The sequence below is a fragment of the Bemisia tabaci genome, chromosome 1, assembly GCF_918797505.1.
Source record: "Bemisia tabaci chromosome 1, PGI_BMITA_v3".
In the NCBI taxonomy this organism is placed as follows: Eukaryota; Metazoa; Arthropoda; class Insecta; order Hemiptera; family Aleyrodidae; genus Bemisia; species Bemisia tabaci.
In genome coordinates, this window is record NC_092793.1 from 62,274,414 (window position 1) to 62,296,446 (window position 22,033).

Consider the following 22,033-nt stretch of genomic DNA (forward strand, 5'->3'; position numbering starts at 1 on the left):
CAAATCGGAGGGGACACTTTCAGGTGTTCTCCTTTCTGTTGTTTCTCAATAGATGATTTTCTCCAATCAATATAAAGGAATGCGCCCTCATACAATGTTGCAAAAATATGTATTTGTATATGCGAAAATAAAAAAAAAATTAATTGATAGATAATTGAAGAAATAAAAAAATTAACAATAAAAATATACAAATAAAGATAAAATTAAAAAAAATAAAAAAATATTTTAAAAATAAAAAATAAAATAATAAAAATAAATATAAATAATTAGAAAATAATTTAATACATAATAAAAATACCAAATAATTATAATAATAAAAAATTAAAATAAAATATAATAAATAATTAAAATAATAATAATTTTATTTATATAAAATGAATATATTTATTCAATTCTTTTTTAATTATTTTTTCACACTCCTTTTTTTTAAAAAAACTTGATCTTCCTAATATTATTTTCAGTATCCTTCGTTGTAGAATTATGCACAGAAATGCAAGAATATCATTGCTTTCTATCATTGAACCAGATCTGGGGATGTTTATTAATGCTAAATAACCGATATCTCTCACGCGAGCGTCCGTGGGTGAGTGGCAGCGACACACGGGTGATCACCGAAGTTCAGCATCGTCGGGCGTAGTTAGTACTTCGATGGGAGCCCGCTTGGGAACCCGGGCGGAGCGCGCGGCTACTTTCGTACTTAGAGTGAATTTCGGGTGCATAAGAAACACTTCTCTGCAGTCCACATTGAATTCTAAGAGTTAAAATGTGGCGTACTCTTAAAATAAGTAACCGAAATTTTTTTCACCGTATTTTTGCAACATTCCCACTATGTTGCTAAAACACATTGCAGAAACATTGCCTATTACGTTCATGCAAGCCGACAAAATAGCACGTTGTGGCAACGTTACCACAACGTTGCCTGAATACGTAAACGGCGAAATTGCAACGTTTTGGCAACGTTGCCACAACGTAATTTTGCCGGGCGGGAATTTGTCTGCTATATTACGCACGAATACTTTTCGACTGCTATATTTCGATTCGACAATCCGTCTGCGGATGATTCCACTTTTCGTCTGCTATATTATGCACGGATGATTTTACTTTTCGTCTGCTTTATTAGCTACGTTCAATCTGACTTTTCATCAACTACTCCTATATTATTATCGGGGTGATTCCTTTGTTCGTCTGCCACTATAATCTTCTGGTGCTCCTGCATGATTTCAGTTTTGAAATATTCCCGATAAGAGGAATCCGAAAACCACATACACAATCGGAATGCGTTCGACATAGCGCAGAATGGATGTACTAAAGGACATGTATGTGCTGTCGACCAACGAGCCAATAATCGCAAGGACGGGCAATCCTTAGTGTCCAAATTTACAACGATACATTTTTCCGGCACGAAACGATGGATGAAATCACGTTTTTGTTCACCTTTAACATATAGCACATCGTAGTGGTTCCCGATGCGATTCATTTTTGAAGTGAATTCATCGTACTCGAGAAACCTGCTTTCCCATTCCAAGTGATGATGATTGCGTGTTAACCAGTTGGATCGTATTTTGCAATAAGGAACCACTATCTCTGGCTCTTTCATAAAAGCACATATCTGCATCAGGAAACCAATGGCATGTATGTTGTTTCTATAATGGGCCAGAAATAGTGGTTCCTTATTGCAAAATGTAATCCAGTTGTTTGTCACAACGTCTTTAGCGCTCAACTTGCTGCTCGGGAACGGTGATTTGAATAAATAGAATTCAGTTTCAGTACACTCCATATCCACAAGAGCATACTCTTTGACAATTAATTTTCCTTGGCTCCAAAAACCTTGTGCATCGAGACAAGCCATCGTCTTCTCGTTCCGTTGCTTACACTTTTTACTATTTTCAAATTCGAGGTTTCTTAACCGACGGTTCTCCAGAATTATTCATACTATTTATACGAGGTCGCCAACTTTCACCCACCATGCAAAGATCGTTGATGTCACGATGACCCCAAGGACGAGAACTCACTCCGTCCTCTAGAATGCAACGTTTATCGTCGAGTCCGGAGAGAGTTCTCTTCCTAGTTTCGAAGGAGTATAGTTGGTGTTTCCGCGCCCCGATCCTGCGCATTGGGGCGCTCATCTTGGATTCGGGTTCCTTTAATACGGCGAGAAAGTTGTCAAAGTTTATCGATCTTAAAACCAGGATGACACTACCTTTGCTCGTTTTTGTATTTGATTGTCTGCGAATCGGTGCGCGTGCATTGGTCCCAACGCGACGAACTCGGCAATGGGTCGACCCGCCGTTTCCTCTTTGAAAGTTCCCATTACTTTTCGGTTCGTCGCGCTGCGACATTGATGTCCTTCTGGGAAGTTTGAGGTGTCGTACATGTGTAGATCTAACATCATATCATCGTAGACGTTCGGTGTAGTCAACTCGTAAATGAACGAGTCCGTATCAGTAGGGAGAAAATGCCGACTTTAGCACAGTAAATTATCCAACAGCGTTGCATGATTGTGCAGAAAAATAGGAATTAAATTACAGCGTTGTATAGGGATTATTGTTCAATATGGCAACGCTGTAAAAAGAAAGTATTGCATGTTGCCCCTTCAATATGCGGGTTATGCAATGGTGTAATAATGCCCCTTCATTTTTCGGGTTATGCAATGGTGTATTTTTCAAGATGGCGCAGCAGCGTTGCCGCGTGGTGCACGTAAATAAATGATTTATTTATTGGTGAAATTTTGCAACATTGCATTTTACAGTGTTGCCAGATGGGGCGAGAAATTAGTTGATTTTTCCGTACAGTGTTGCCAGATTGTGCAAAAAATTCGGATTTTCGGACTTGTAAAAATTTTTGGTTTCGAAAGACCGTATCTTACCATATGTGTCGGTATCTGATACTGTAGATTAGGGTCTGATTCGGGAAAATTGAAAATTTTTCGGAAAATCACCCTCGTCCGATCCGGCGCGGACCGATGCGATTCTTTTACGCTATTGAAGATCGGAAAACTGTACGGACCGAATTTCGATATGACTTTTAGTTTTCGAGATTTCGGACTTGTAAAATTTTCGGCTTCGAAAGACCGTATCTTACAGTATGGGCCTGGTATCGGATACTGGAGATTAGGGTCTGATTCGGTAATTGGATTTTCGGACTTGTAAAAATTTTCGATTTCGAAAGACCGTATCTTACAGTATGGGTCTGGTATCGGAGACTGGAGATTAGGGTCTGATTCGGGCAATTAAAACATTTTACGGAAAATTACCCTCCTCCGATCCGTAGCGGACCGATGCGATTCTTTTACACTATCGAAGATCGGAAAACTGTACTGACCGAATTTTGATACGACTTTTAGTTTCCGAGATTTCGGACTTGTAAAATTTTGACGGCATCCACGATAGACCATATCCTACAGTATGGACCTGGTATCGGATACTGGAGAGTAGGGTCTGATTCCGGAAATTGGATTTTCGGACTTGTAAAAATTTTCGATTTCGAAAGACCATATCCTACAGTATGGACCTGGTATCGGATACTGGAGAGTAGGGTCTGATTCCGGAAATTGGATTTTCGGACTTGTAAAATTTTTGGGATCAATAGACCATATCCTCCAGTATGGGTCTGGTATCGGAGACTGGTGAGTGTGCGCTTGGAGATTTGTATCCGAACCTTGTGTTTTGGAATAAGCAACTGGGATTGTATATTGCAATTTCAGTTTGATGGATCGAAAACCTGTAAAATTTTCGGAATCATTAGAACATAGCCTCCAGGATGGGACTGTTATCGGTGACTGGAGAGGAGGGTCTGATTCGGGATATTAAAACATTATCTAAGTCCTACGCTGGAAAATATTTTCGGAAAATTCTCCTCCTCCGATCCATCCCAACCCGACACGATTCTTTTACACTATCGAAGATCGGAAAACCGTACGACCCGAATTTTGTGACGACTTTTGGTTTTTGAGAAAATCCAACTTTCACCTAAGTCGCATGCGTATCTTATATGTATATACGAGTTTTTACGCTTGCTCGAATAAATGGGTTGGTAGTTCACTCTTGACAGGTTGTATGTCCGATTGTAAAAACACATCTATGATATATACCTATCTTATGTGTATGCGCGGTTCTGTTCCTTACATTGTTTTCAGATTGTGTAAAATATTCGGATTTTCGGACTTGTAAAATTTTCGGGATCAATACACCATATCCTACAGTATGGGTCTGGTATCGGATACTGGAGAGTAGGGTCTGATTCGGGAAATTAAAAAAATTTCGGAAAATTACCCTCCTCCGATCCGATTCTTTTACACTATGGAAGATCGGAAAACTGTACAGACCGAATTTTGATACAACTTTTAGTTTTCGAAAAAATCCAACTTTCACCTAAGTCGCATGCGTATCTTATATGTATATACGAGTTTTTTATGCTTGTTTGAATAAATGGATTCTTGAGTTTTACTATTCACCGTTTGTATGTCTGATGTCATAAACACGTCTATGACACATACCTATCTTATGTGTATACGCGGTTTTCTTCGTGGCCTTCGTAGACTGCGGTCCTCGCTCCGTCCAGAGTTCAAAAGTCATCGTGAAATAGTTGTGTGTTCATGGATCGCACAACGATGTGACGACTGGCTCTTAGTTTCTACGGATCAAGGGTATCAGAAAAAACTTAAAAATTGCGGGCAGCCCCCCTCGCGAACCGGATTGTTTAGGAAACTTCAGCACAAGCCTACAGGTCCTCACTCTATACGTCCCGAAATCAATGTTCAACGTGAAATATCCGTTGGTTCATGGGTCGCAGAATAATCTGAGGACTCTAATTCACTTGTATGGTTCAAGGGTTTCAGAAAAAACTTAAAAATTGCGGGCAGCCCCCCTCGCGAACCGGATTGTTTAGGAAACTTCAGCACAAGCCTACGGGTCCTCACTCTATACATCCCGAAATCAATGTTCAACGTGAAATATCCGTTGGTTCATGGGTCGCAGAATAATCTGAGGACTCTAATTCACTTGTATGGTTCAAGGGTTTCAGAAAAACTTAAAATTTCATTGCGGGTTCTCACCCAGCGGTCGTGAGGGAGCAACGAAGTGCTTTAACTCCGTTTCCGTGCTGCGGTCCTCGATGGATGCGTCACGAGATGATCAATATTCAACGTGAAATATCTGTTGGTTCGTGGATCGCAGGATAATCTTATGAATCTTATTCAGTTGTATGGAGTAAGCGGTATACTCGATGACTTCGATTATTTACCACAACTTCATATGAGAATGTCCATGGTTGATGATTTCGATACTATACCACAGATAGAAACGTAACATATCAATAATCGATGGTATTTGCTTAATATGTCGAAAACGGTTCGTCCTAGACGATTTTTGACGAGAACAATCCGCTACATTTCGATTATAAATTCAATGAGAGCACTAGGAAGCCTCTAAAATAGTTAGGAAGCCCAAAATCAATCAATCAATAATTATCTTATTGGAATCCACCGTATTGCTTTCAGGGACGTGTCGTAACCCGTGATGGACCGTTCGATCTAACATTTAAGGTAGGGTAAAAGATCGATATTCAGGTCCAAATTACTTCACACTCGATTATTTTACCATAGTTTTAAATATAGTACCTATATAGTGAGAGTATAGATAAATGTGAAACTCCGAGAATCCATCAGGCCTTCACCGATGCCTCCGCGAATAAAGTCAGGGCCAGAAATACAACCAACCTATGAATTTCAATTACACAGAACAATTTACTAATACAATTGTTACGAACCATCGTTTATCAAGCACGTATTTGACTTAGTTTTTGCAAAAATTTACTCATTTTTTTTTTTGCGGAAGAACGCTCATTTATGTACATTCTGAGCCATATTGGTTAGAATTGGAATCTACAGACTGGCAGTGAAATTTTGGGCGTTAGAAGTTGGTTAGAAGGGTGCGGCTGCACTTTTGGGTCCAAAACCCTCCATGAAGCGATCTGTCCATACTCTCGCTATAAAGGTACTCTAGTTTTAAATAGGAATACAACAATATTCAATTATTTCGATTCATTACCATAGTTTTTTTTAATAGGAATACATCGATGGGCAATTATTTCGATTTTTCACCGTAACATCAAATGGAAAAATCTAGTCAGTTGATGATTGCGAATATTTACCCTAATGGACCACTAGACGAGTTTCTTAACCAAAATTTCACGTAAACCATGATGCGCACACCGAAAATTACCGAAATATGATTCTTGAGATGTAAATTCAAACTACCCGCTCATGAAAGCTCGCAATGCTCCGCGTGATTCACATCACACGCTAAACGTTATCACGATAGTTTCTGCGATATAAAAATCTTGACACTTTGGATTAGCTATAGCAAATTGTTTACAGTTTGAACAACGCATGATGGGAAATGAATACTTATTGCTCGATTGAGAAGCTTGCTGAAAGCGTTGTAGTGCTCGATTTGATTGTCGTAGAGCTTTGAGCAGTTCAAATTCCCCGTAACCAATATGTGAAATGAAAACGTTAATATCTTCGTTAGGAGTTGGTTTCAGTAATTTAGTTGCGTGAATCGTGTTCTCCGTGAAGCTCTGGTTAAGAAACACGTATCAGAATGCTTAAATTCGCACCTTATCTAGTGGTCCATTTTAAATGGGAATGTAACAATACTCGTTGATTTCGATTACTTACCACAACTTCACATGAGAATCCCAAGTAGCATGGATTGCAATTTCATTGCAATGGATTGTGAGGTAATTGCAATTTTTGCTTGTTGCCTATACGTTCATTTGAAGGCGCTTAAAAAGTTGCAATTTTATTGCAATAAGTTTGCAAGAAATGTAGATTATGCTTGTTGCCTAACCTTCTTTTTCAAGGCACTATAAAGACTGCAATTTCGGTGCAATCATGTTGTAACAAATTCACGCCATGGGACTGGCATCCAATTCTCTAGTTGTTTCAAAGTTTTTTCGACTTAAATGTCTCACCTAACCCATATAGCCCAACATATTTTGAAAATATTGTCACCTTTATCAAAATATTTTCATGGCAATATTGTAATTAAGATATTTTCAAAATATTTTTAAAACATTTTAAAGGAATATTTTGAAAATGTTTACAAAAAATATTTTTAAAATAATTCAAAAATATTGCCTGTAAACATGCATGTTAAAAATATTCCTTAAGAAAGTTTTGAAAATATTTTAAAAATATTTTTTGAAAATATTTTTAAGTTCTCAAGTTAGTATGTGGTGTAATTTACACCGGTGTAAATTTATTGTGAGTACCTATTACGTGATATCGAAAAAAAAATCAGACAAAAAAAATATGAAAAAAAATAAATAACACGAAAAAAAATAAATAATAGGCAAAAGAAAGAAGCCTGAGAAAAACGGCGTTAATCAAATCTATGATGAATGTTGAGCCACGCACTGACGCAATGCATGCGATAACAGCCTTAACAGGCGTGATTTCAACCCAGCTCATCATCAGCTCCCTGTAGCTCAGTGGAAGAGTGCTCCGCTATGACATTCGCGGGTCGGGTTCAAGCCCACTCAAGGGCGTCCGGTATTTTATGCTGCTAAACGTCGTAGGACATTAGGTAAGCATGGGTTCGAATTATTATAATTTCCCCGGAAAATTTAGGGGTTGAAATTTAAAGGTCGTCAATATTTAAATTTCTTTGCAAAAAAAAAAATTGCAACTTTTTTACAATGAGGGGGTCAGATGTTGTAAAATAATTGCAATTTTCTTGCAAGAAAGTTGAAATCATCTGGAAATTTTATTTCATTTAAATTGCAATTTTTTCGTTGCAAAATGCTACTTGGGATGTTAATGGTCGATGATTTCGATAGAAATAAAGGTAAAATATCAATAATCGATGGATTTTGCTCGACATCTGGAAAACGATGCGTCCTACACGATTTCTGACGGCAACACACCCGCTACTTTTCAAATATGAATGCAATGAGACCACCGGAAGCCTCCAAAAAATTTATCAAACCTAAAAGATGTTGAATTTCATTGCGGGAACCCCCCAGTTGCGAAGAACGGTATTGAAAAAGCTCCAGTAGGTACATTGCTTTACGGTCCCCGTCAAAATCAGAACTGAGAACTCAAGAGGAAACTGATGCATTTGATTGTGAGTCAAAATCAGAACTTCATAAAGAACTTGAGATAAAGGATACCGCAGAAGCGGATCATAACTCTAGTAAAGATAAAAAGGGTGATGCGAAGATCCATGTAGAGATGGATAAAAACCATCATGGTTTTTATCCATGTTTAGTCCATTAAACGTAAAGCAATGTACCTACTGGAGCTTTTTCAATACCGTTCTTCGCAACTGGGGGGTTCCCGCAATGAAATTCAACATCTTTTAGGTTTGATAAATTTTTTGGAGGCTTCCGGTGGTCTCATTGCTTTACGTTTAATGGACTAAACATGGATAAAAACCATGATGGTTTTTATCCATCTCTACATGGATCTTCGCATCACCCTTTTTATCTTTACTAGAGTTATGATCCTCTTCTGCGGTCACCTTTATCTCAAGTTCTTTATGAAGTTCTGATTTTGACTCACAATCAAATGCATCAGTTCCCTCTTGAGTTCTCAGTTCTGATTTTGACGGGGACCGTAAAGCAATGTACCTACTGGAGCTTTTTCAATACCGTTCTTCGCAACTGGGGGGTTCCCGCAATGAAATTCAACATCTTTTAGGTTTGATAAATTTTTTGGAGGCTTCCGGTGGTCTCATTGCATTCATATTTGAAAAGTAGCGGGTGTGTTGCCGTCAGAAATCGTGTAGGACGCATCGTTTTCCAGATGTCGAGCAAAATCCATCGATTATTGATATTTTACCTTTATTTCTATCGAAATCATCGACCATTAACATTCTCATGTGAAGTTGTGGTAAGTAATCGAAATCAACGAGTATTGTTACATTCCCATTTAAAATGGACCACTAGATAAGGTGCGAATTTAAGCATTCTGATACGTGTTTCTTAACCAGAGCTTCACGGAGAACACGATTCACGCAACTAAATTACTGAAACCAACTCCTAACGAAGATATTAACGTTTTCATTTCACATATTGGTTACGGGGAATTTGAACTGCTCAAAGCTCTACGACAATCAAATCGAGCACTACAACGCTTTCAGCAAGCTTCTCAATCGAGCAATAAGTATTCATTTCCCATCATGTGTTGTTCAAACTGTAAACAATTTGCTATAGCTGATCCAAAGTGTCAAGATTTTTATATCGCAGAAACTATCGTGATAACGTTTAGCGTGTGATGTGAATCACGCGGAGCATTGCGAGCTTTCATGAGCGGGTAGTTTGAATTTACATCTCAAGAATCATATTTCGGTAATTTTCGGTGTGCGCATCATGGTTTACGTGAAATTTTGGTTAAGAAACTCGTCTAGTGGTCCATTAGGGTAAATATTCGCAATCATCAACTGACTAGATTTTTCCATTTGATGTTACGGTGAAAAATCGAAATAATTGCCCATCGATGTATTCCTATTAAAAAAACTATGGTAATGAATCGAAATAATTGAATATTGATGTATTCCTATTTAAAACTAGAGTACCTTTATAGCGAGAGTATGGACAGATCGCTTCATGGAGGGTTTTGGACCCAAAAGTGCAGCCGCACCCTTCTAACCAACTTCTAACGCCCAAAATTTCACTGCCAGTCTGTAGATTCCAATTCTAACCAATATGGCTCAGAATGTACATAAATGAGCGTTCTTCCGCAGTAAATGAGTAAATTTTTGCAAAAACTAAGTCAAATACGTGCTTGATAAACGATGGTTCGTAACAATTGTATTAGTAAATTGTTCTGTGTAATTGAAATTCATAGGTTGGTTGTATTTCTGGCCCTGACTTTATTCGCGGAGGCATCGGTGAAGGCCTGATGGATTCTCGGAGTTTCACATTTATCTATACTCTCACTATATAGGTACTATATTTAAAACTATGGTAAAATAATCGAGTGTGAAGTAATTTGGACCTGAATATCGATCTTTTACCCTACCTTAAATGTTAGATCGAACGGTCCATCGCGGGTTACGACACGTCCCTGAAAGCAATACGGTGGATTCCAATAAGATAATTATTGATTGATTGATTTTGGGCTTCCTAACTGTTTTAGAGGCTTCCTAGTGCTCTCATTGAATTTATAATCGAAATGTAGCGGATTGTTCTCGTCAAAAATCGTCTAGGACGTACCGTTTTCGACATATTAAGCAAATACCATCGATTATTGATATGTTACGTTTCTATCTGTGGTATAGTATCGAAATCATCAACCATGGACATTCTCATATGAAGTTGTGGTAAATAATCGAAGTCATCGAGTATACCGCTTACTCCATACAACTGAATAAGATTCATAAGATTATCCTGCGATCCACGAACCAACAGATATTTCACGTTGAATATTGATCATCTCGTGACGCATCCATCGAGGACCGCAGCACGGAAACGGAGTTAAAGCACTTCGTTGCTCCCTCACGACCGCTGGGTGAGAACCCGCAATGAAATTTTAAGTTTTTCTGACACCCTTGATCCATACAAGTGAATTAGAGTCCTCAGATTATTCTGCGACCCATGAACCAACGGATATTTCACGTTGAACATTGATTTCGGGATGTATAGAGTGAGGACCCGTAGGCTTGTGCTGAAGTTTCCTAAACAATCCGGTTCGCGAGGGGGGCTGCCCGCAATTTTTAAGTTTTTTCTGAAACCCTTGATCCATACAAGTGAATTAGAGTCCTCAGATTATTCTGCGACCCATGAACCAACGGATATTTCACGTTGAACATTGATTTCGGGACGTATAGAGTGAGGACCCGTAGGCTTGTGCTGAAGTTTCCTAAACAATCCGGTTCGCGAGGGGGGCTGCCCGCAATTTTTAAGTTTTTTCTGATACCCTTGATCCGTAGAAACTAAGAGCCAGTCGTCACATCGTTGTGCGATCCATGAACACACAACTATTTCACGATGACTTTTGAACTCTGGACGGAGCGAGGACCGCAGTCTACGAAGGCCACGAAGAAAACCGCGTATACACATAAGATAGGTATGTGTCATTTTCTCCCTACTCGTATCGACATAGGGAAGTTGAACTTGGTCGGGATTGTTCTTCTTAAGCATGTGCTTTTAGTGAAATTGAAACATGTGTATTTTACTCAGATCTAACATTGAAAAACCAACTATCATTGGTCTATCTATGACGACCTTTTTTCTCCGTAAATGGATTGCTACCAACTCTTCGTCGAAAATCGTGCGATCGGTGAAATCGACCCGTGAGATGGCTTTCAATATCTGTTTACTGTTTGTACCCAATTTAATATTCTTTCGCTTCAACGGGTTCTCGATAAATTTTCCGTGGCAAGCGTTGCTGCATAGTTTCAGGAGCGTTTGATGTATTCGTAGCCTCCCGTCTCAACCGGGCGTTCAGCTCGATGAAGGGTGCCAAGAAAGGAGCCTGACGGAATTTGATGGCCCGGTTGATGCGCAGGAGTTTTAATCCTTGACCGAGCGCTTCTTTCAACATTACATAGTGGATAACATAGTTGTATTTATTAACTAGAGTCGTCAATAGTTTCGTTGATTTCCTCGCTCCCGATGGTGGTATTTCGTTCCTGCACAAGAACGGAAGGTCCTTGTGCAGGTCGTGGAGGTGTTCTGGATAATCAATATCTACATGCAGTATATACCCGGGAGGAGCGTCGTCGAGATGGTTGATAATAGTTTTCACCAGAGTTACCAACTCTTCTCCTTCCGGGACCAAAGTGTAGTTAGCGTAGGGTAGATGCTTGCTCATGGTATGGGCGTACAGTACCGTCACATCGAAGTATTGTATATAACTCAGTGGTATTTTAGGATCATATTGATCCGGTATCAAAGGATTGTTTGCGAGAGCGTGTCGTTTTACCACCTGTGTTATCCCGCCTCGGATTGAGCTCATAATCATGAATACCATATCCATATCATTGAAGAGTTGGATTTTCGCTTTAGTTATTTTTAAGAAGGCGTCGAAAGCGAAACCGGGTAGCGTTAAGTAGTTGGTCCAGTCCAAACCATAGTTTTTCATTCCAAAGAGTCGGAACTCCTCGAACACATCGCTGAGGAGGCACACGTCGAGTCGCAAGTAGAAATCTGAATACTCGCCGAGATTACGGAAATTGAAAGTTCGCCAAACTTGGAGAAACCGTTCGTTTTCCTCTTCGGAGATGTGCGTTTGAGTCAGGGTGTTGAAGAAAGCTTCTCGCGGTGGTGGACGCGTCTCGTTCAGCTTGGCCGGATTGTCAACGTAATCGTACTGGAACGGAGCTTTCCGACAAACCATGTCGAACTCAGTGTCTGTGCGAGTAAGTTTGCTCGTGCGAACGAAAGATTCGCGTGGGATCGTCTGAACCAGTGTATCCAACGACGCGAGGAAGAAACGGAACGAGTCGATGAACTTGATCGAAAACCTGTTACCCAGATGGACCGTCATGCTGATGTAATTTTCCTCCGTGTGTGGTATTATTTCGACGCTATGAGGATACTTGTTCAGAGCCAGCACTACCTCGTGGAAATTATACCTACTACCATTGTGCAGGACGACTCTAACATATTTTTCATGTCGGAAAATAAGATTTCAGTTTGAACTAGGCGCCTTTCGATAATTGGACCCTGTTTTCCCTCCCGCTCTCTTTTGATGGTCATGATCCCTTACCTTTACGATACCTGGCTGTGAGAAATGCACCTCGCAATGTCCACACCTATTTCCCGCTTCAAATGTGGCCCGATCTTCATGTGACATTATTATTTTACCCTCTTTGTCATTGTAATTCCTACTGATTCTTCCTACCAGAGTGATTATGTCGTCCAGAAATTTGATATGTGCCTCCTCGCCACGGTACAGTTTTGGTTCCGACATTTTAAATTCGGGATCGTCCGTGACGAGGAGGTAAGCGTAAGAATTTGAGATGTGTTGCCTATACGCAGAAGCTGGATGCTCCGAGTCACCATGAATTTGTTCTAAGTAGGCTTCAAAGTCTGCATAAATTACGTAATTATGTTTTATTTCCTTGTGGTGATTTTCGAATTTGAGATATCGCTCGTCGGGAAATGAAGTTAGGAATGCGTCTTTGCTAACTAAAGAGCAAAGAAGTTTATGTTGACTCAATTGCTCCATCGAGCACTTGTGTGTAAAGCATTTCTAGCAGATGAACACTTGACGTTTACATTTTGTCAACTGATTACGTACAAGTTATTCAAAGTTACTGATCCAGCAATAATGGTAACTTAAAGGTACAGGGGTTGAGAGACATAGTAGGTCGGTGTGGTCCTCTCTTTCCGGGTCGGCAACTTTAATTGGGTAAACTGTATACTTTTTCTTGTTGGACACCAAACTCTCACGGAGCCCAAATACCGAAACCGATACGTTGTTCCTTTTCTCGAATTTGACAATGTCATCTATGCTCGTGGGGAATCGAACGTCTGAGAAATCGTAATGATTGAACAGATCTAAATATTTATCCGGACGATATTTATTCTGCGCATCCTTCGGGACGAACTATCCCAACATTGCGAACAGGAAACAATCGTTTAATGCACCGTTAATTACATTGACAACATGTTTCATTGAAAATGGCACCTTAACATAGGTTCCTCCTCGATGTAACGCGTAATAGCGGTTGACACGTAGCTCCATACCTTGTATCTTCTTCAGCACCCACCCGGATCCGTTCATGTGAAAATCGAATGACTCTTTGCTGATCTTGGCCCTGAACTTTTCATAATACTCGTCCAGATCCGTTGACGCGAAAACAGCTTCATTTTTAGTCTTAAACTTTTTCAACTGCATTCTTTCCTTGTCCTCATCGTCAGCTTTCTCGCATTCAGCGTAAACTAGTATATTAACCTTCAATGCCTCGCCGGTGAGTTCTTCTTTAATTTTTCCAATCACGAGGTCTTTAACTGTTAGTAGGTAGTCATCGATGATGAGAATCTCCGGTTGGAGGTTTGTGATGAAAAATGTTTTCAACCTGCTTTGACAAGCAGTCTCGACTTGAACAATCGGTACTTTAGTCTCAAACAAATTTCTTATGTGACTTGCAGACTCTTCATGTTTTCCTCTTTTATGGTATGAGATCTTGCACGTGTCACAATATTCTTGATTCTCATCGTTGTTGTCATCGGCAGGTGATGAGGTGTCCTTCATGGTGGACATCTTTTTAATGTGTTCGGGAGATTGCTCATGATTCTCTTCCTCCGCATAAAACTCATCACAAAGATCACAATGGATGAGCGCGTTGTGCTCCTGTTTAATATGCGTTTCATCGTTGACACCCTCCTCCTTCTTAATTTGTTCCGTGCAGTGTTCGTGCTTTTCACCTTGTTTATAAAATTCATCACAAATATCACATTGGATGAAAGTTTCAACATTCTGTTGTGCTTGTTCTTGAGCAGCCATGATAAAGATACTATTTTAAGCTCAAAGTCTTCCGAGTCGGTCAGAAAAGGGAATCTACACTATCTTTACGTTTGCTAGATTCTGTTCACTGAGAAAATTTCATAGCGAACAACTGATACTATTTTAAGCTCTAAGTTTTCTGAGTTTGTCACAACAAAAAATCTACACTATCTTTACGTTTGTAAGAATCTGTTCATCGAAAAGATTTTAGAGTGCGAACAAGTGAATACTATTTTAAGCTCGAGGCTCTCTAATGTCATCAAAACCGAGACCGACGAACTTTCGCTTGAAGACAAATCTACAGTTTTCATACCGAGCGAAAAGAAACTGTAAAGTCATAATTTACCTCAGAGTAAATATAGTAGAAGTATTCGTTCACCACCAAACTCGGTTACACTCGGACAAACTGTAAAGCCATAATTTAGATCAAAGTAAATATAGTAGTAGTATTTCTTAATCACCAGATTCGGTTACACTCGGACAAACTGTGTAGTCCTAATTTAGATCAAAGTAAATGTAGTAGTTGTAAAAGTAGTAACATACGCTGACCTGTACATTACCTAAAAATAAAATGTCTGCCCTTCCATTATCCGAATGTGCAATTAGGTTTGTGAGTTTTGAAGATTGTTTGTTCATGAGTTTGTATGAAATACCATTTGAGATGGAAAAAAGTCTCAACAACCAACTTGTTGAGACATTATATTTACGAGTGGACCCTATTCATCACAGCAGGCGCAGCCACGTGTGTGACTACGCGTGCGTGCGTACGTTAGAAGCGATTCTGAACCATAGAGTACAATAGAGTCGCAAAGTACTGGATCGCCGATGAAGTCACTTTTCGAGGCTGTTTTGTCCACTTCTCCGGAGACTAGTGTGCGGCGACTAGCGATGACGCATACGCAGAGACTCGCGCTCAGCGCTCCCCACTCCCGACAGTCCCGACTCGGCTCCGTTCGTCGGCTAGACACACACTGAACCAGCTAAAATAAGTAGGCCGGTAATAAGTCTGAAATTGAGTCCATATATGAATATTATCTCGGAGTAACATACATTAATGGATTCATTATGGCTTTGAATATCTATTTCAAGCAAAATTTGCACAAATTAATACCGATGGAATTAAAAAAAGTCGAAAAAACACAAGCAGTCGTTGATTTCTCCATAAGCCACCGTGTAAAAAAATGCCGGTTGGTTCACACTTGGTATAAGTCAGAAATTAAATTCCTATATGAATTTTATCCAGGAGTAATATACATCAATGGATTCATTATGACTTTGACTATCTAATTATAGCAAAATTTGCACAAATTAATATCGATGAAATTAAAAAATGTCGAAAAAACACAGGCAGTCGTTGCTTTTCCCTTAAGCCGCCGTGATAAGAAATGCCGGTTGGTTCACACTTGGTATAAGTCAGAAATTAAATCCCAATATGAATATTATCCAGGAGTAATATACATCAATGGATTCATTATGGCTTTGACTACCTTTAAATAGCAAAATTTGCAAAAATTAATGCTGATTGAATTATAAAATACCTAAAAAACACAAGCAGTTCTTGATTTCTCCATAAGCCGCCGTGTTACAAAATGCCGTTGGGTTCACAAATGGTTCACTATTTTCGGAGCACACGCGGCTCGGAAACGCCTGTTCATGGATTGGCTTCATCGCCGCTCCAGTACTTAGCGACTCTATTGTACTCTATGTTCTGAACACTCTCAAATATGAATTGCGTGGTAAACCCGCGTTTTATCGGTGTTTTATGAGTGGTTTTTGTAAGTGGGCTCTAACACATTTGTGCACCAAAAATCTCATTTCGTTGTATATGCAAACCGAATTGCTGCTACTCGACTGATGAGTACGTTTCGCGGAAAGGATTCAAAAAATACTCATTTTCAACCCTTACCTATGTGAACTGTTCGGGACCTTAAACTCAATCGCAGAGGTTAGGTTCAGGCATGTGTTCAGGGCACTTTATGACTCTGTATTAACTTCATGAAGCTTCCAGATAACTTTCATATGAGAAACCAAGAAAAACCAGGCCTTTGTCAAATGATTGGGTTTGGACGCGAGTTACAACAGTTGGATCGACAGTAAGGATTTCGTATAAATAGTAAGCATTCTCTTCTCAGTATCGCAAGGAAGAAATCATGATCGATAAAATAATTCTCATCACTTTCATCATCATCGTAACCATCGTTGGAGACAATTCCACAGTGGCGGTGGAAAACTCATCCGAAGCAAACATCACAATGTGCCCGGTCTATCCGGAAATGAAATGCGCACCCTCTACCTTGACGGACGTTCTTCTATTCATCTTGAGTTTATCGGCGCTCATTTGCTCCGCTCCGTACCTGTACTCCAAGTACCTATCATCCGACTGTAAGTTCCGTTTCATCAGGATGTCCCATAAAAATAACAATCGGAAAGTCGATGACATAAGTGTTGGTTTGAACTTCGGAGAAGGAGAAGGGATCGATGTTTATGGTTGACAACCCTAACGTTTTTTAAACGCGTACGTTTTCTGAACGCGGACGTTTTCTAAACGCGAACTGTTTTAAACTGTAACAGTAAATTTACACACAAAAAAAAAGTAAAAATTTTTGATTCATCAAACTGAACATTGCAATATCCAATCCCAGTTGCTCAGCCCAAAACATAAGGTTCTGATACGCATCTCCAAGCGCACACTACTAAAAATTGAAATTCCCGAATCAGACCCTACTCTCCAGTCACCGATACCAGGCCCATACTGGAGGATATGGTCTATAGATGCCGCCGAAAATTTTACAAGTCCGAAATCTCGAAAACAAAAAGTCGTATCAAAATTCGGTCCGTACAGTTTTCCGATCATCGATAGTGTAAAAGAATCGCATCGGTCCGCGGCGGATCGGAGGAGGGTGATTTTCCGAAAATTTTTCAATTTCCCGAATCAGACCCTACTCTCCAGTCTCCGATACCAGACCTATACTGGAGGAGACGGTCTTTCGAAGCCGATAATTTTTACAAGTCCGAAAATCCAATTTTTTTGCACAATCTGACATCATTGTATCGAAAAAACTAATTTCTTGCACCATCTGGCAACACTTTAAAATTCAACGTTGCAAAATTTCACCCATAAATAAATAATTTATTTAAGTGCACCGTCCGACAACGCTGTTGCATAACCGCCATCTTGAGGAATACACCATTGCATAACCCGCATATTGAAGGGGCAACATACGATCCTCTCTTTTTTACAGCGTTGCCATATTGAATAATACTCGCCATACAACACTGTAATTTAAATCGTATTTTTCTGCACCATCGTGCAACGCTGTCGGATAATTTACTGTTCTAAAGTCCTCATTTTCATACTACTATCGTGATTTTTGAGACATTTACTGATAGAAACAACTCTTATTTTTGCTCTAGCAAAAGTTTTCAACAGGCCCATTTACACTTAATTGGTTAAATCGATATAAAATAGTAAATTGACAAAAAATTCGAGACCCTTGAGCCACGACTGTTCAAGATTTTTTTTTTTTTTTTTTTTTTAAAAAAAAAAATCACCAATTTTAAAAAGGTAACTCTAGAAAACTGTGAAAATGATCGTTTAAAGAAACCTTTTATGGGTCATTTTTAAGTAAAATTTAAGTAAAAAGACAACTTTACCAACTTTTTGGATTTCAACTGTAGTTTTAAACACTAGAAATTTTAGAAAAGAATGTTAAGTAAGAACTCTTTGAAAAATTGGCTACTTTTTAAAAATACTTTTTAGAGTAAATTTCGCAATGAATTAAATTTCACTTAAAAAAATGTTTCCTAAAACGTACATTTTAACAATTTTCTAGGAAGCTTTTGAAGATTAATTTTTCAACGTCGTTACTATAGTATGCTTAAATATCTCACAACTAAAGGATGTTCATAAATGAAAGTACATCGAATTTAGATAAAGATTAAATTCCAGAATGAATTTATTCTTTATTTATTTATTTACAAGACAGAGCAAAATAATAATTGTTTGGGTAGAAAAAAAAATAAAGTTAGAACTGACCAGTTCTTCCTCTTTCCACTCTTCTTCTTTGAGTGCTAGTTCATCACGCATTGATTCCCAATCTGCTGTTAATTTTTGCAAGTCCATAGTTAAAGTTTCATTGCTTTGGTGAGCCTCGTCAAGCTGAGCCTCAAGAACTTGGTTGAGTTCCAACAGTTTATCCGTCCTGTCGAAGGGAAAAAAGTAAACAGAAGAATTATTGAGGCTAGTTGAAATGAAAGAATAATGCACACTTGAAATGATAGTAAGAGAGAAAATGAACAGGGATATGGACAGAGTTAAGAAATTTCAAGAAAGATTATAAAAAGAAATTTCATGGGGAAATTTCATGAAATTTCATGGGGAAAAAAGAAATTTCATGAAATTTAAGAAATTTCATGGGAAGGAAAGAAATTTCATTCGATGAAATTTCTTTTAGCAACTCTGGATATGGAGATATTGCAATTACAGTACACGCTTGCAACTTATGAAATTGATAATATTTTGGAAAATTATTTGTGGTCCTAAATCTACACAATTGAATGAGAAGAAATGTATGTTCAATCATTCTTTTTAATTCCAGCACGTGTTAAAAGTGTCAGCAACGTTCATGATTTTCTGACATTTTACCTTTCATTGACGGAAGGAACTATTATTCTATACTTATAAAAGCTAGCCGTTCGGTTCGTTCTGGACGCACGAAGCGCGTTCAGAACAGCTTGCCAAGGGGCTGTGCCCCCTGGACCCCCGGTCACTCACTATGCGAGCCATACTTCTGAGTAGTTGGACATTTGGACGTGTTTCTGCCAAAAGGAACTATGCGCATTCAGACATGAGCCCTGAGACCCATAAGAATATAAATATAACAGGGCTCACGTCATAATGCACATAAGTAGTTCCGTTTAGCAGAAATACGTCCACTTGATCACTATGATGTATAAATTTTGGAGAATCTGAAGACAAAAATGATTTTGTCACAGACCCTTGTTACCAGGCGTGCCATAATTTGCACATCTACACTGTAAGCTCCGATACCTCCAAATTTTGCATAACTGGTAACGCTTAGTTCCAGCGTTCTTCCGGGCCGACTTTCATGATTTTTGCGACTATCGACGGCTAATTGTCTCTAGATGAGTCCGTTCGATTCAGATTTTCAAAATACGACCCAGGTTTTTTTATATTACGTAGTAAAGTTGCGACTTCTCCTATTTACTTAAACAATGTAAAATGTTTTTTGTCATGGTTCATTTGAGCGTTCTACTGGGCCGATTTCCATGATTTTTGCGGGTATCGGGCGGTGATAGGCCATAACTGATGAGCCCGTTCTTATCAGATTTTGGAAATAGGACCCAGGTTTTTTTTTTACAATCACACGTTATGAAAGTGAGCAAATTTACAGAATACCTACTCAGCGACTGCTGCCGCTTTGCGCAGAGGGTTCCGCAGGTTGACTTCAAATTTTTTATTCTTTTTTATACAAAAAAACAAAAATCATTCTTTTCGGTTAACTGGGTAACACAGAACAGATGATCAGCGGTAGACCGACCAGCCCTAAAACCTGCTTGCTCCTCCGCCTCGAACGGGGTCCACTCCTCTTCGATCTTCGCTTTCAGCACTTTTCCATATATTTTACTTATCGTTCCTGTCACCGCTAACCCTCTGTAGTTCCCACAGTCATCCTTCCTTCCTTTTTTATGCGACGCTGTTATCCAGGCCTCTTTCCATTCTTTCGGGATGTCATCACCATCTTCTTCATCATCACTTCTGCAGCAAATCCCTGAGATGGTTAACCAACTTGCCAGTCCCACATTTAATTAACTCGGCTGGAATGTTTCCTGGCCCAGGGAGCTCTTCCATTCATCAATTCCCTGATTGCTTTGACCACCTCCTCAACTCGAATTTCCATTGAGTGATCCTCGACTATATTTTCAGCATTCCCCGTTTGAAACTCTGGTCGTCCTTCCGTCAATAATTTACTAAAATGCTCTTCAAGCTGTGAGATTGTTATTGGAGATATAATGTCCCGTTTCATGTCCCTTCTTAGGCCTTTGATCAGCTTCCAGCTCTCAGCACTCTTCCTTCCCTCCAGGTATGTGTCAATCCTTGAGCAGTTGTTCTCCCAAGACTCGTTTTTCTTCCTGGTGATTAAAAGACAAACCTTCGCCTGGGCTTTCCTATACGCGCCGCGGGTGTCTGCAGTCCTAGAAGCCAGATAGTCATGGTACTTCCTACGCTTTTCTTCAATTACCTCCTCTACCTCTTTGTCCCACCAGTAGGGTTTCTGTACATCCTTACTCTCATTACACATACCCAGGGCTTCCTTCGCAGCTGAATGTATACAACTTTTGATGAACTGGTACAACTCTTCTGCAGTATCGAAAGTTTCTACTCCCAGTTTCTCATCCAGCCGCTTCCTGTAGAGCGCTTTCACGCTTTCATGCTGTAAGCTATCGATGTCGTAGTGTACTTGTTCGATCTTCGTTCCTTGTGGCTGGCACTTCTGATGTTGCAAGGTATTCCTCTGCAGCCCATACTTAACCGGAAATGCAGTCTCCGCCTTGAGAAAATGGTGATCACTACCACAGGAGAACCCCTGGCAAACTCTTACTTGTTGAACCTTCATGGTACTCGTTTGCCTGGTGACCGCGTAGTCGATGATTGACTTCAGCCCCCGACTTTGCTGAACCCATGTGTACTTATGGATATCTCGATATTAGTAGAATCCGTTCAGTATTTTCAACTCGTTTTGTTCACACATATCAATGATGCGTGCACCGTTGTCATTCATCGCCTCTTCGCCGAAAGGTCCAACAACTTTAGAACCATTCCTTCGTCCGGTTCTACCATTCAAATCTCCCATGATAATGACCTCCCTTGTCCTTCCAACCCTCAGAACCTCGTCGTTGAGTTGCTCAAAGAACTGATCCTTTAGATTGACGGGAGCATCATCATTCACACCATATACTCCTAACAGGGACACCTTGTGACCATGCAGTGTAAGATGCATTCTGATGATCCGCTGGTCTACTGTTTCCCAAGTAGTTATAGACGGACGCAAACTTTTCCGGATAAGTATGGCGACTCCTTGCTGTGCACGTTGATCTTTACTGACACCACTATAGAACAGATCATAACATCCTAAGTTTTCTGATCCTGTGCCTTTCTTTTTCGTTTCTGTTAACACGGCGACATCTACATTATACTTTTTTACCTCCGATATAACCTCTGTCAATTTATTAGAAATGCCCTGTACATTCCATGTCCCAAAAACCATCGTCCTTTTCCGTAGTTTGTGTCGCAAAATCCGTTTTTTTCCATTATCACCGAGGCTATCTTTATTAGGCTTTTTAACATTAAGTTTTTTCCGGATATCGGGGAGTTAGCCCGATGCCCCAACCCCCAACCTGGAGGACCAGGGGTTGCTTTTGGAGTACCGTCTCCTAGACAGGCTGCTTTCACCACAGCTATGAGCCCTGTCTGCCCCTCTGATGAGTGGTTCATTCGCCATGAAGCCGGTGACCATCTCCAACCCCCTTTGAGGCATGGGCTACCAGCTG

General features: G+C 39.6%; 1 protein-coding gene across 9 annotated transcripts in view; it reads right to left on the reverse strand.

The window, feature by feature from the left end:
- Root (ciliary rootlet coiled-coil, rootletin) overlaps positions 1–22,033 on the reverse strand; it is a 348,852-nt gene that overhangs the window by 148,989 nt on the left and 177,830 nt on the right. For all 9 annotated transcript variants that reach the window (XM_072305010.1, XM_072305017.1, XM_072304988.1 and 6 more), the window contains one exon: positions 18,498–18,663. In XM_072305010.1, coding sequence (XP_072161111.1) covers positions 18,498–18,663 — 166 coding nt within the window. The remainder of the gene's footprint in view (positions 1–18,497; positions 18,664–22,033) is intronic.